Genomic DNA, 16,342 nt, shown 5'->3' on the forward strand with positions numbered 1-16,342 from the left:
TGTCTCTTTTGGAATCTTGTCATTATTCGCAATCTTCTAATTTCTTTCCAATATGTATTTCAAAATATATTTATGTGTGGTTTTGTTTTGTTCGTATCAATGTGTAGTTTAACAATATCAAATTTTTATATTTTTTTAACGTACGTATTTTGAGATGTTTACGTTTAAATATTGAGTTGAAACGGGTGAAAAAGTCAAAAGGGGACTAATATTTAAGAACGGAGGGAGTAGCATATATTGTGAAGTAAGAATTAAATCAAAGTGGGTACAACTTGTCACTCTACATATCATTAGTATATAGAGCAATTTTTTTTTTGAAGGTACAAATATATATAGAGCATTAGAAAAAAGTTGATACCAAATTAGTTATTCCAAAGCTATGCTATTGTGAAGTAAAAATTAAATTAAAGTTGGTACAACTTGTCACTATACATATCATTAGTACAAATATATACTTCCTCCGTCTTTTAATACTCGCAACGTTTGTTAGTTTCACGCATGCCGATGCACAACTTTGATCATTTATATCTTAAATTCTCTTTATGCAAAAATTATAAAAAGTTGATATTTTGAAAATACACATTGAGACGAATCTAACAAGATCCCACATGACTATGTTTTATCTTATATAAAATACACTACGAATAGTCAAAGTAGATTATATGAATAGTGGCAAAAGTCCAAACGTTGCGAGTATTAAAAGACGGAGGAAGTATAAAGCATTAGAATAAAGTTGATACCAAATTAGTTATTTCAGAGCATGCGAACGCGTGCCCGAACCACTAGTTAGTTATAAAAAATATACGGAATTTTCATGAAATACCCCCGAATTTTGGCGTAATTCATTAAATGCCCCTCGACTTTCAGAAATTCATAAAATACCCCTATTTCAATAGTTAATGTATCAAATACTCTTATTTCAAAACTTAATATAACAAATATCTTTAATGACGTCAACAAACCTATAATCGAGCAATTAACGTCTAATTAACCCAGCTAATCCCTAATTAACACCCTTAATCAACCCACCCATTAACAAATCTAATTAACCCACCCATTAACTGTTAGGTTATGATACATATAAATGAATATAAATCATGCTGAAAAACCATAAAAGCCAGGATTCCAAATTAATTGCCACATAACAATTAGCATAATTTAGGACACATACACTTTGTAGCGTGCCCTCCCTAGCTGCGCCCGAACCGAACAAGAACAAGTCTAGGACTCCAAATGTCGTCCCTCCGTAGATAGTCCACAGCACGCTCGGATCCGCCTTAGATTTAATTAACTAGAATTGCACTTAAGGTTCTATGTAATTTTCGGATTTTATAGCAAATAAAAATCTGAGTTTTAAGCCTAAAACTTGAATGAATACTTGAATTACTCGTTATAAATTGTGAAATAAGATCACCTATTTATAGGATTGAGAAATCAAATATTAGAATACTACTAGGAATCAATTTAGCTAATCTGAATTTAACTTAAATTCAATCAATTAATTTCTAGTAGATTTAGGAAATTAATCTAAACGAATCCTAATCGATCAAGGCTTCGTACACAAACACAAACACACACGCACAACAGCCCACGAAGGGCGTTGTGCGCGCGCGCGCTGAGGCTTGGCCCAGCAGCTGCTCGCAGCCCACGAAGGGTGGCCAGCTCGCTGGCCTTGCTCGCGGGCCCGACCTTGCTTCGTGCTTGGCTGGGCCTGCTTGCTTGGTCGCAGTAGGCTGCGCCCATGCGTTTGCTTGTGCGCGCGGGCTTCGCTGCGTCTAGCAAGTTCGTCCGATGTTTATTTCGTACGTCGCGCTTCCGTTTAATTTTCTGATTCCGGAAATCATTTCCGATTTGAACAATATTTAATATTTCCGATTCCGGAATAAATTTCTGTTTCGAACAAATATTTAATATTTCGGTTTCCGAAATTATTTTCCGATTCCGATAATATTTTCGATTCCAACAATATTTCCGTTTCCGGCAATATTTTAGATTCTGGCAATATTTTCATTCCCGATAATATTTTCCGATACGTACCATGTTTCCGTTTTCGGCAAGATCTACGACTTGGATAATATTTATATTTCTGATACGATCCATATTTCCGTTTCCGGCAAAATCATCGTTTCCGGAGTATTCATAATTTGCCTTTGACGATCTTAGCCGCCACTGGAACCGAGATCCGTCGATTCCGAATATCCATAGATGGAGTATTTAATTCTATTAAATACTTGATCCGTTTACGTACTATTTGTGTGACCCTACGGGTTCAGTCAAGAGTAAGCTGTGGATTAATATTATTAATTCCACTTGAACTGAAGCGGCCTCTAGCTAGGCATACAGTACACTTGATCTCACTGAATTATTAACTTGTATAATTAATACTGAACCGCATTTATTTGACTTACCATTAAATGCATACTTGGACCAAGGGCATTATTTCCTTCAGTCTCCCACTTGTCCTTAGGGACAAGTGTGCATTTCCTAATTCCTTTGTCGCTTGATGCTTGCTCTTGAACATAAGGTTAGAGTTGTCATCCTTATTATTTCCAGAGGTATTTCTCGGTTTCAGCAACTGATCAAATAAACAGATAATCATAGCCTATGATTCATCTGAGGACGGCCATGCATTTTACAGTTTCTAGCTCTTCGAGTGGCCTTGTACAACTTTCAGCATCTCATCCCGTTTTATGGGAGGACAATCCCAATCTTGCGATCTTGAGATTAGACTTTGTTTGATAGGTGATTACCTGAGCGTTGCCTTTATAGCCTCCTTTTACGGTGCGACGGTTGACAACGCCAAAGTAAGCAGTTCTCAAACAAGTAATCTCAAATCACTCAGGTATTGAGGATTAGTGTCTAATAATTTTCATGAAATTTACTTATGACAGATTTTCATCTCTTACAGTAAAGTTTCATAGGTCTTTCCAATACTAGTCTTCCCAAAGTAAGTATCTATGCAAATGATTGCGACATTGTCATGTCCACATAGTTCAAGAAACAGAACTACTAGTCATCTTGCATTCTAGTCGTCTAACGTTTTCTATGCGTCCATCTTTATAGAAAACTCCGACCAGGGACCATTTTCAACTTTTGACATTCAAGTTCACTTGATAGCACTAGAGGAAAAAACATCATAAGTTGCCCTTAAAATAGGCTTATAAGTTGCCAATTATAAGGGCAACATATGGGGGGTCACTTTTGTGAAATTATCAAAAGTTTCCCTTAACAAGGGCAACTTATAATCTTATAAGTTTCCCTTGTTTGCAACAAGGGCAACTTATGTGAAACTTATAAGTTGCTCTTGTTGCATACAAGGGCAACTTATAAGCTTCACATAAGTTGCTCTCGTTGCAAACAAGGGCAACTTTTAAGTTTTTTTTTTTTTTTTTAAAAAAAATTCTACAATATAATTTTTGATATTTTGCAATATAAAATTCTGGATTATAATCTATAGAATACTGTTTCACCAAACATCAGCTTGACATTCCTAAAAAATGATATAAATTTCAAATTTCCAATAATATTACCGAATTAATTCAAATGTAATTAGTTAAATCGACAAATAAAAAAATAATGTAAGAGTCACGGATAACTACAAGCCTGCTCTATTTATTACAATGAGGGTAGTTCACAATCGTTGAAGTAAGTAGCCCACTTGTCTCGAACTTCATCCAACTCCTCTTTGGTAAAGGGCCCCTCCCTTGGAGTTGTGAAAACCTTTAAAAGAACAACGTACATGCAAACCAATAAATTAAATTAAGTTTCATATGCAAAAACAGAAATTATATTGGTCGCGAAAACAACTTTCTGAGTGTACTAAGATTCATTTCAAAGTTATTTATGCACATCTAAGGCTCACTTAGCTCTATATAGATCATATTTGGCCAAAAATGGCATTTTCGATCCCAAATATAAACAAATGAACCTAAATACACTTTCTAAATCTTTTTCATGATTCATATGATTAGTTATATGTTTATAAGACTCATTTCAACTTCGTTATGCACGCTTATGGGTCATTTGGGTCGATATAGATCATTTATGGCCAAAAATGGCATTTTCGATCCCAACTACCAACAAACGAACGTATTTCCACATTCTAACCCTTTTTCATGATTCATATGATTAGTTATATGTTTATGAAACTAATTTCAAGTTCGTTATGCAAGCCTAAGGGTCATTTGGGTCGATATACGCCATTTATGGCCAAAAATGTCATTTTCGATACCAACTACCAACAAACAAACCTATTTCCACATTCTAACCCTTTTTCATGATTCATATGATTAGTTATATGTTTATGAAACTCATTTCAAGTTCTTTATGCAAGCCTAAGGGTCATTTGGGTCGATATAGGTCATATATGGCCAAAAATGGCATTTTCGATCCCAACTACTAACAAACGAACCTATATCCACATTCTAAACCTTTTTCATGATTCATATGATTAGTTATATGTTTATAAGACTCATTTTAAGTTCGTTATGCACGCCTATGGGTCATTTGGGTCGTTATAGGTCATTTACGGCCAAAAATGAAATTTTCGATCCCAACTACCAACAAACGAACCTCTTTCCACATTCTAACCGTTTTCATGATTCATATGATTAGTTATATGTTTACAAGACTCGTTTCAAGTTCGTTATGCACGCCTAAGGGTCATTTGGGTCGATATAGGTCATTTATGGCCAATATTGGCATTTTCGATCCCAACTACCAACAAACGAACCTATTTCATATTCTAAACGTTTTTCATGATTCATATGATTATTTATATGTTTATAAGACCCATTTTAAGTTCGTTATGCACGCCTATGGGTCATTTGCGTCGATATAGTTCATTTACGGCCAAAAATGGCATTTTCGAACCCAACTACCAACAAACGAACCTATTTCCATATTCTAAACGTTTTTAATGATTTATATGATTAGTCATATGATTATAAGACTCATTTCAAGTTCGTTATGCACGCCTAAGGGTCATTTGGGTCGATATAGGTCATTTATGGCCAAAAATGGCATTTTCGATCCCAACTACCAACAAACGAACTTATATCCACATTCTAAACCTTTTTCATTATTTATATGATTAGTTATATGATTATAAGACTCATTTCAAGTTCGTTATGCACGCCTAAAGGTCATTTGGGTCGATATAGGTCATTTATGGCCAAAAATGGCATTTTCGATCCCAATTACCAACAAACGAACCTGTTTTCATATTCTAAACGTTTTCATGATTCATATGATTAGTTATATGATTATATGACTCATTTCAAGTTCGTTATGCACACCTATGGGTCATTTGGGTCGATATAGGTCATTTATGACCAAACAATGGCATTTTCGATCCTAACTACGAACAAACGAACTTATATTAAAATTCTAAACCTTTTTAATGATTCATATGATTAGTTATATGTTTATGAAACTCATTTCAAGTTCATTATGCACGCATATGCGTCATTTGGGTCGATATAGGTCATTTATGGCCAAAAATGGTATTTTCGATCCCAACTATCAACAAACGAACTTATATTCAAATTCTACACCTTTTTCATGATTCATATGATTAGTTATATGTTTATAAGACTAATTTCAAGTTCATTATGCACGCCTATGGGTCATTTGGGTCGATATAGGTCATTTATGGGAACAAATGGCATTTTCGATCCCAACTACCAACAAACGAACCTATTTCCACACTATAAACGTTTTTCATGATTCATATGATTAGTTATATGTTTATGAACTCATTTCAAGTTCGTTATGCACGCTTATGGGTCAATATAGGTCATTTATGGCCAAAAATACCATTTTCGATCCCAACTATCCACAAATGAACCTAAGGACACTTAATTCGACTTAACATAACTGGAGTATATTTTAGTCTCCCTTGATTTATATATGTCTTTATTTCATTTTTATGTTAATAATGTACATAGTGCAGCAGGGAAAAAGAGAAATATTGAAACTCAATGCGAGGAAAAAAATGAAGAAAAACTCAAAACCAGTTGGAGGGAAAAAAGTGAACAATGAATGAGAGTTAATAGTTAAACATATGGTCATAATAAAGATAGCAATAGCAGCAAAGCACAAACCTTAAAAGTTTCCCTAGTTCTGCCGTTTGTATTAAATTCTCATTCATCGTCAGTTTTGTTGACCCATTTAAGGAGCTTGGCAAGAAACACCACTTATCAAATCAACACCTGCAAAATTGTAATCCCAACATTAAAGCAAAATTTACAGTTTGCCTTTTCCAAACTCAGCAGGAAGAAAATATTAACGACAATGTCCTAGAACGAGCCATTTCTAAGAGTCGTTGGTTGTCTGATTTTGTTTCATATGTACTCAGCACACCAATAAGACTCCCATCTTCCCTCAATCTACGGGTGATAGCACGGGTGGCAACATCATCTATAATAATATTATAAAAAGATAGACTGAAGTTAAAAGAGAAGCAAATTCAGACTAACTACAGATGCATGGTCTTCACGAGTCAAAGTTTTTAAAATAAAATTTTCAGCTAAAGACCAAGATTTAATGAGCACATACAGCAACCAAGGCCACTGCAACGAACAACCTACAGAAGCTCAACAACATTGCAGCCTTACAGCAGCAGCTACATACATGAGCGTTGACAACAACCTGTCACAACACTTCCGTATACTGTCATTGCTAAATCATTTACTGTCGTCGTTCATGAAGCTACTGCAATGCGAGCAAGCAAACTGCAGCAACAGCCCCACACGAAGCAAGCAAATAGCACCAAGCCACGAGCAGATCAGCAACAACAAACAGAACAACAACATAGCAGAGGTACAGGTCTGTGCGCGCGCACAGTCTGCCTGTAGGGGCGCACAAATCTGCAAAAATCATACAGTAAGCTCTGGGAATTGTGTGCGCGCACAGAGACTACAGCTGTGTGGGCGCAGAGGTCTGTGCGCGCACACAGACCCTCTTGTGTTGGCGCACAGAAGCACGGGCTGAGTATAAAAGACAATCGCTGCAACATTTGAAGGAGTCCAGTTTTTTTAGTTTAGTTTTTGGCCGAAGCTTAGCATATAGAATAGAGCAGCAGGAGCTGCAATGGAGGCTGCAGAAAATTTGGTTAAGCATCTTACGGTTAAAAACCGTAGAGAAAATGAGAATTGGTATTTGGTAACCAAAAGCTTCAGGAGACATCCACACTAGAAAATCATCAATCCACGATGCTGCTGGTTTGGCTATATAGCTTGATTCTGGGGTTAATGATACTCTTGTAATCTGTACAAGACGAGGACAAGCCAAGTCAAAGAAGTGTGTTTCCTAGAAAGGACCACTGATCTCATATGGAGACCAACCTCAAACAGAGATATAGAATGCAAAAGAATTAATCACACAGAAAATGGAAATAAAGCGAATGCAGGAGTACAATGCATACGTTTTGTAAGTCCAAAGCATACCTGATTTACAAGAGAATTTGCGTCGCAATGGCTGATATAGCACAATTGATTTGTCTGTCGTGACTCAGCACTGTAAAGATGGAAAAAAGTGAACAAAAACACAAAGCTAGAGGAACTCCTCTCAAATAAGCAGAGAATGATTTAAAAGCTTCTGTTGAACGAAAAAAACAATGCCCTCGACAATTTTTTATAACTCAAACAAGCAAATTGCAATTATCCCATAAGTTAGTTGAAGAAATAAAAAATTATGACTCCATGAACTGATACACTATTTTCTATATGCATAAAGAATGCTATGAACACACTGTCTATATGCAAGCTGCAAGTCTTCACCCAACAGCAAGTTAAACGAACAACTATTAACGCAACAGAGTGACAAACGACCTAACTCCTAAGAGACTTTACCATTCTAGAACAGACCGAGAAGGAAACTATGAGCATGTCTTTGAAATTTGTCACATTATAGCTTGACTCTCTCCATCAGAATCTACTTGAAGACGATATATTTCTATCTTTCAACAAGTGACGTTATAACCTCCAACCAACAAATAGCCAAATGCATGATCAACACTACACCCCATTCTCACTAATATAACTTTTCATAGACAAATTCCTAGCACTAGAGTGAGTTAATCATAATCTTCATTCTACGAAGCGCAGCTGTGTGGCTCTCCAACCTAATGACAACATCGAGGCATCAAACTGAGACAGAAATCATACTAATAGAACATCTAAAACCACATTATTCATAAGAATCTGTCGACATTTTATTATCAGTTCATATCCACCTCACTCTCACTCTCACTGTCAAAGCACACAAACAGCAAGACAACCAACAAGGTAGCAGTACGAGAAGCAAGCATCAGCAGCAGAATTCGACACTAACGAACAATCTGCATCAAGGACTTCAATCAGATTAGATTAGGCACGAAGCATCAAGCCCAATGAAAGCTGAAAAGACTCATGGTCATGGTTGATTTAGAACATGCGAACAAGATTGAGAAAATACACTACTTGAGAAGTTGCAAGCAGGCCAACCCTGTTTGTAAATTGCCTTGTTTCACTTGTTTAAACTACGATGCAACCACTTGTTCATTTATAGGCACAATCACATGAAACCTAGCAGAAAATTCAAATTCCAGTTTAACTTCCCCAATCCCCCAACTTGGGTTCATGACATCCTAGTAAATCACTATAACTAATACAACCTACAATGATTAGCAATGGGTGATGAAGCATCTTGTATTTCCAATCATGTATTTCAAAGGAAAAGAAGCATCTTGTAAAGAATTACTATTTTCAAGGCATATCCATCAGAGGAAAGAAATTCAAAACCCCACCTTGTAAGATAGCGATCCAACTGTTGATTTGGATTCTCCAATATCCTAGTATATATTGAGGCAAGATATGCCCACTGCTGTTGCGTATATTCATATTCAATATACTTATCCCAAAGAGGGTAAGACAAGTAATCCGTTCCAACATACGCCAATGCTCGCTCAAACAGCCTGCAACAAAAAGGAGAGCATGGTGGGCATATCACACTTGAAAAACAACATGACCATTGTCTACAAAAGTCTAATCTTTGGGAAAACAGCCCCAGTGTTTAGGATGATGATGAAAGCACTTAAGACCACAGGACACTTCCAAAGAGCTCAAATATGCTGCATTTACCTTCCTGTAAAAAACCTACTTCTCTGATATAGAGGTCATCTTATCTTAGCCCTTTAATGATAGTCTCTATACATGAGCCTTTAATGATAGTATCTATACACGACCCTGACAATGCTTAGTATTCAATATTAACTTAAACCAACCATTAATTGAAAACACAAAAATCAGGCAAGAGAATAAGAAAAGTTTAAGTTAATATTCAATACTAACTTAAACCAACCATTAATTCAGTTAGTGGCTTTAATACTCATGTGTGCATCCTTTCAAAGCTACATGCCTATACAGTGAACAAGACAAACATTTAGACAATTTGCTCAATGTAACACCGCCAAATAGGTAATTAATCATTTCCAAATTGAATTGTGACCAGTTGATTCTATCGATATTTTCATCTTTTATTTAAAATATCCCAAGTTCAGTTGCATCAATCCTCAAATTATTGTTTATTACATAACCAAAAATAATCATGAGAAATCTACATAACTTGGCGCACATAATCAACAAAAAATTCGCAGAAAACAGAAAAAAATTCAGACGAAATTAACAAAATGAATCAAATAAAATTCAGACGAAATTAAAAAGCAAAACTGAAGACGACGATCAAAATTACAAATAAAATCGAACCTCCTAATGGTAAGGAAGATTGAGAAATTTGCAGAAGTCACCAATTTCATCACAAGTAGGATTTTCGACAGCTTTGGTAGTGCAAATTCGGCGGCCTTCATCAATTTTTTTCTTCGAATTGAGTGGGGAAGACCTCTGTTGTCGCCTGAGAAGGAGGAGAGAGGGTGCGAGTTCGTGAGTGTGGTTTCGCCGGTGGCTTCGCCGGTCACTTGAGAAGGAGGTCGTTTTGCAGGAGCTGTGACAGGGAGGAGAAAGCAGTGTTTTTTTTTTCAGTTCTTAGGTTAAGGCTGCGCTGATATTTTCAGATTTTAATTAATTTTTTTTTTAAAATTTTTTTTTCCTTAAGGGTTGCACTTGTTTGATAAGGGCAACCTTTAATGAGCAACCTATAAGGATTTTTTCTCTAGTGTAGACATTTCTTAGTCACAGGACTGGTCATGACAGTCTATCTTGAATATATCGTCAAATTGAAGAGACTCATCATTTAATAAACCACAAATTAAATGGAATAATGAATTCTATTCATTAATGTGAATGGTTAACCAATAACGTTTTACAAAGTATTAACCTCTAAAACTTTAAAACATTAAATAAGGACATCAAAGCCATTCTCCAACATGCTTGATTCCCATAGCTGCAGTGTGCGAGTTGTGCTTCGCCTGCGGCAGAGGTTTAGTTAATGGATCTGAGATGTTGTCATCAGTTCCAATCTTGCTTATCTCGACTTCTTTTCTTTCAACGAACTCTCGTAGAAGGTGAAATCTACGATGTACATGCTTGACTCTCTGGTGGTGTCTAGGCTCCTTTGCCTATGCAATAGCTCCGTTATTATTACAATATAGAGCTATTGGTCCTTTAATGGAGGGGACTACACCAAGTTCACCTATGAACTTCCTTAGCCAAATAGCTTCCTTTGCTGCTTCATGTGCAGCAATGTACTCCGCTTCAGTTGTAGAATCCGCAATGGTGCTTTGCTTAGCACTTTTCCAGCTTACTGCACCTCCGTTGAGGTAGAAGACAAACCCAGACTGTGATCTGAAATCATCCTTGTCGGTTTGGAAACTTGCGTCCGTATAGCCTTTAACAATTAATTCATCATCTCCACCATAGACCAGGAAATCATCTTTGTGCCTTTTTAGGTACTTTAGAATATTCTTGGCAGCAGGCCAATGTGCCTCTCCTGGGTCTGACTGGTATCTGCTCGTAGAACTAAGTGCGTACGCAACATCCGGGCGTGTACATATCATAGCATACATTATTGAACCAATCAATGATGCATATGGAATCCCACTCATTCGTCTACGCTCATCTAGTGTTTTTGGGCACTGAGTCTTGCTTAAAGTCATTCCATGAGACATGGTTAGGTAGCCTCGCTTGGAGTCTTCCATATTGAACCTTTCAAGCACCTTATTGATATAAGTGCTTTTACTGAGTCCAATCATCTTCTTAGATCTATCTCTGTAAATCTTGATGCCCAGTATGTACTGTGCTTCTCCTAGATCCTTCATCGAAAAATATTTCCCAAGCCAAATCTTGACAGAGTTCAACATAGGTATGTCATTTCCGATAAGTAATATGTCGTCGACATATAATACTAGAAAATCAATTTTTCTCCCACTGACCTTCTTGTATACACAAGATGTTAGAAATATCACTGTGGGGAGACCGGATAAAATCTTCAAGGCACGAAATAGAACGCTTTCCTAATAGTATTTTATCGACCCACAAAGGAACAATCGGGTTCACGATAACACTATTGAGATACAATGAAGAATCAATTGATCTTGTGTGTTCTCACAAAATCAATCCAACAAGAATTTGTGTTTATCACTCAAATGTCTCAATTTCAAGAAATAATTTGCAAGATGATTTCTCAAAAGTATGCAAGTATCTTAATATGTTAACTATCATCTTAAATGTGTCATAAGTACTCTATATATAGAGTTATTAATGAAGAGTCACCATTGGAAATAATATCCAACGGTGACATCCAAGCAACCGTCACAAAAACGCTCAAAACAGACACTTTCTCCATTCGCCCGGTGGGTGGAGTTCCGCCCGGTGGGCGATTAGAGAAAGTCGCCCGACGGGCGAGCTTCGCCCGGTCGGGCGCGCGTGCAAACATTTAACTTTCTCCTTTCGCCCGGTGGGCGGATCTTCGCCCGGCGGGCGATTGGAGAAAGTCGTCCGACGGGCGGGTTTCGCCAGACGGGTGCCCAAATAACCGTTGCATCCGCTTGGAATAAACTATAAACATTATACTACCTCCTCAACTCCTAGTATAATACACTTTCACATTTAACTCATAAACCCATTTACCCTATAGATGTTCCAACAATCCTCCTCCATTTATATAATAAATGTTGAATGGTTTATCACTTGCCTTAGACATAAAAGATCATACTTATGCATAATGAAAATATCTAACGATTGAATTTCCACTTAGTATAAATATTCTTTACAACAATTTCGATTGTAATGATAGACTAAGGTTTGAATCATACAATCACTTTGAACTATTGAAGATATCATACACACAAGCATAACACAAACAAGTTTTTTTCCTCGACACCTTTGAAGCCATGGTGTCCATATCCATTCGTGAATCTTCCAAGTTAAGCCTTAAACTTGGTGAAGCGGCCAAACTTCTTACTCATATAGGTAAATCTTTCATGAAGTATGCTCCTGCAATTTGAGCACCCATGTCAAAGATTTATTAAGAAAATTAATTCAACCTCTTAACATTGCAGTCACAAGACACTCACCTTTGGGATGTATATTATTTGAGTGCTTCAAATCATCAAATGAAGTAGTATCCTCATTGAATTTAAGATCTAATGTTTTAATAGACGTTAAATTGAGTTTTCCTTCACTTGTGATTTTCCAATAGGCTTAAGACCCATCCCTTGAGACATTTTGTACACTAACTCTTTTGGAAAAGGTTTAGTAAACTGATCAGCCAAATTGAGATTAGACCGTACATAATCAATGGTAATGACTCCATCCTTAATCAATTCACGCATATAACTGTGTCTTACACCAATATGTCTTGATTTCCCATTGTACACTTGGCTATATGCCTTAGCTATTGTTGAAGCACTATCACAATGTATAGCATTAGGAGACATTGGTTTTACCCATAAGTCTACCTCTCTCAACAAATCCCTTAGCCATTCCGCTTCCTTGCAACATGAAGCTAATGCTATGAACTCCGATGCCATAGTTGAATCAGTTATACATGTTTGTTTCTTAGAAGCCCATGAAATGGCACCTCCTCCAAGAATAAACACCCAACCACTTGTAGATGAATAATCCTCTTGGTTTGTTATCCAACTAGCATCCGAGTAACCTTCTAATACCGAAGGTTCTCCCGTATAAGTCAAACTATAATCTATAGTTTTCTTCAAATACTTAAGTACTCGCCTCAAAGCTTGCCAATGAAACATACTAGGATTACTGGTAAATCGACTTAGCTTTCCAACAGCAAAAGCTATATCCGGTCTAGTACAAGTCATAGCATACATCAAGCTTCCAATCAAGCTTGCATACTCCAATTGTGAAATTGGAGTACCACTACTCGGAACCAACTTAATGCTTGGATCCATAGGAGTAGAAACCGGTGAACAATTTGATTTACCAAACCTCTCAATCACTTTCTCAATATAATGAGATTGTGATAAAGATATTGCTCCATTTTCTCTTATTATTCTAATTCCAAGAATAACATCCGCTTCTCCCAAATCCTTCATGGAGAAACAAGTAGAGAGAAAAACTTTGGTCTTTTCAACTTGTTCCAAATCAGTCCCAAAGATAAGCATGTCATCCACATATAAGCAAATTACAACTCCTTTACCGTTGTCATCAAACTTGCTATATACACACTTATCGGCTTGATTTATTTTGAAACAATTAGACAAGACAAATTCATCATATTTTTGATGCCATTGCTTAGGTGCTTGTTTTAGCCCATACAAAGATCTAATTAACTTGCAAACCTTGCTCTCTTGTCCTTTAACAACAAAGCCTTCTGATTGATTCATATACACTTCCTCCTCCAATTCACCATTAAGGAATGCCGTTTTAACATCCATTTGGTGAATTACCAAGTTATGAATCGCAGCTAATGCAATTAATAACCTTATAGTGGCAATTCTTGCCACCGGAGCATAAATATCTTTGCCTAAAGCCTTGGGCCACCAATCGGGCCTTATGCTTTAATACGGTTCCATCGATTTTCTTTTTTCCTTGTGAAAATCCACTTACAACCAAGTGGTTTGCAACCGGGGGGTAAATCAGATAAAATCCAAGTATTATTACCCATTAAAGAATCCATTTCATCATCAATTGCCTCCTTCCAAAAAGAAGAGTCATAAGACTTGACCGCCTCATTGAAAGTCTTAGGGTCTTCCTCCACATTATAACAATATGAAGATAGAGTCAAAACTGACTCTCTTGACCCTTCAACTAAGTACAACTGAAAATCAGGTCCATAAGACTTTTCTTTCCTAATTCGCTTACTTTTCCTTATTTCCGGTACAATAGTATCATGATCTTTTCCAATATCATCTACTATACCGGAACTAGTACTAGGTAACATATCCTTTGGCCTTGGAATTGATGAAAAACGAGTTTCATTAAAAATTTCATCCCTTGACTCTACCACAGTGTGTGTAGAGACATAGTCATTAGACTCAATGACATAAAACCTATAGGCTTTGCTATGTTCAGCATAGCCTATAAAGATGCAATCAATTCCCTTTTCACCCAAAGTTTTCCTTTTGGGTTCCGTCACTTTAACGATAGCCCTACATCCCCATACCCTAAGGTAATTGATATTAGGCTTTCGTTTGTGCCAAAGTTCATATGGGGTAGTCTTATTCCTTTTGTTAGGAACTCTATTCAAGACATAACAAGCTGTCAACATAGCTTCACCCCAAAAACCGTCACTAAGACCCGAATTAGAAAGCATGGAATTAACCATTTCTTTTAGAATCCTATTCTTTCTTTCCGCAACCCCATTACTTTGAGGAGAATATGGTGCGGTAATTTCATGGATTATACCAATAGACTGAAAATAACTTGGATCATAATACTCTCCACCCCTATCCGTTCGAAGTTTCTTAACTTTTTCATTAGTTTGCAATTCAACTTTGATTTTAAAGATCTTAAACTTATCTAGAGCTTCATCTTTAGAAGATAACAAATAAATGTAACACCATCTTGAATAATCATCAATAAAAGTTACAATATATTTCTTATTTCCTAAAGAAGGTGAACTATGAAAATCACATAAGTCACTATGCACTAATTCAAGCAATTTTGTTTGTCTTTGCACGGTAGGAAAAGGATTTCTTGTAATTTTATTTAACATGCATGTTTTACACTTCTCTATATTATAATCAAAAGGAGGAATCAATCCTACTTTAGACATGTCATACAAGCGGCGATAATTAACATGACATAAATGATTGTGCCATAGAGAAGAAACATCAAGCAAGTAAATAGAACCTACAACTTTATTATTAATGCTTAATTTAAACATCCCATTACAACAATATCCTTGTCCTACATAAATACCACCCTTACTTAATACAAACTTATCAGACTCAAAAACCATCTTAAATCCATACTTATTTAATACACCTCCAGACATTAAGTTTTTCCTAACTTCTGGTACAAAAACTACATCCCTAAGAGTTAGAGTTTTTCCAGATGTTAGCAATAATTCCACTTGGCCTATTCCTTTAGCCTTGACCATAGAATCATTCCCCATGTACAAAATTGGACCATCCTCCAAATCTTCAAAAGATTTGAAATAATTCCTATCTTTGCACACATGTCTAGAGGCTCCCGTATCAATCCACCAAGAGTCATCAACCTGCACAACATTGATTTTAGAAATCATAGCCACAAAATTCATTTCTATATTTGTAGCATCATGTGCAACAACCATACCTTGGTTCTTGTCAACATTGTTATGTTGACCCTTGCTAGCCTTCTTCTTTTTGAAGGTTGGACAATCCCTCTTGAAATGAGGACCGTTACATTCCCAACAAGAAACAGATTTTGTCTTTTTATCCTTCTTGTTTGCAACATTTTTATTGTTGGATTTATGTGGCCTTTTGTTGAACTTTTTAGTCCCACTAGACTGCCCTTCTTCCACCATGTTGATAGAAGAACCCGGAGTAATCTTGTCATTGACATTAGCCTCCTTAACACCATCTTGAACCCGGATACCCTCCTCAACAAGAAGATGAGTACCCAATTGTTCCATGGTCATTTCCTCCTTTTTATGTTTCAAGGAGTTCTTTGTATCTTTCCAAGAAGATGACAATTTATCAATAATAGATGTTACCGCTATAGCCTCATCCATTACCATACCATGCAATCTAATTTGACTCAAAATATGTTGAACTTCATGAAATTGTTCCATAATAGGCCTATCATTAGACATTTTAAAATTATTAAAATTGCTAACAAGAAATTTCTTACTTGAAGCATCCTCGGCCATATACTTGGAATCAAGTTTGTCCCAAAGTTTCTTTTCACTCTCCTCATATTGGTACAGATCGAACAACGGGTCAGCCAACGCATTC

At 36.4% G+C, this 16,342-nt stretch overlaps 1 protein-coding gene across 3 annotated transcripts; it reads right to left on the reverse strand.

Moving 5' to 3' along the window:
• Positions 1-3,464: 3,464 nt before the first annotated feature.
• LOC110801815 (uncharacterized) lies at positions 3,465-10,062 on the reverse strand. Of its 3 annotated transcripts, XM_056833059.1 has the most exons (7): positions 9,747-10,062; positions 8,789-8,956; positions 7,449-7,518; positions 7,128-7,269; positions 6,559-6,869; positions 6,105-6,212; positions 3,465-3,720 (listed from the first exon to the last, which is right to left on the reverse strand). In XM_056833059.1, exons 1-5 carry the CDS (start codon positions 9,845-9,847, stop codon positions 6,712-6,714), a joined length of 639 nt encoding a protein of 212 aa, XP_056689037.1. In that variant the 5' UTR covers positions 9,848-10,062; the 3' UTR covers positions 3,465-3,720; positions 6,105-6,212; positions 6,559-6,711. The 3 variants fall into 3 exon arrangements, with proteins under 3 accessions (XP_056689037.1, XP_056689038.1, XP_056689036.1); XM_056833060.1 differs by lacking the exon at positions 6,559-6,869 and having other exon boundaries at positions 9,747-10,056; XM_056833058.1 differs by having other exon boundaries at positions 6,559-7,269; positions 9,747-10,054.
• Positions 10,063-16,342: the final 6,280 nt, after the last annotated feature.

The sequence above is a fragment of the Spinacia oleracea genome, chromosome 6, assembly GCF_020520425.1.
Source record: "Spinacia oleracea cultivar Varoflay chromosome 6, BTI_SOV_V1, whole genome shotgun sequence".
Lineage (NCBI taxonomy): Eukaryota > Viridiplantae > Streptophyta > Magnoliopsida > Caryophyllales > Amaranthaceae > Spinacia > Spinacia oleracea.

Coding starts and splice junctions, on each gene's coding strand:
- LOC110801815 (XM_056833058.1), bottom strand. CDS start 9,847: ATGAAGGCCGCCGAATTTGCACTACCAAAGCTGTCGAAAATCCTACTT. Junction 8,957..9,746: donor ATCTTCCTTACCATTAGGAG/GTTCGATTTTAT, acceptor TTTTTGTTGCAG/GCTGTTTGAGCGAGCATTGG. Junction 7,270..7,448: donor CAAATTCTCTTGTAAATCAG/GTATGCTTTGGA, acceptor CGTCTTGTACAG/ATTACAAGAGTATCATTAAC.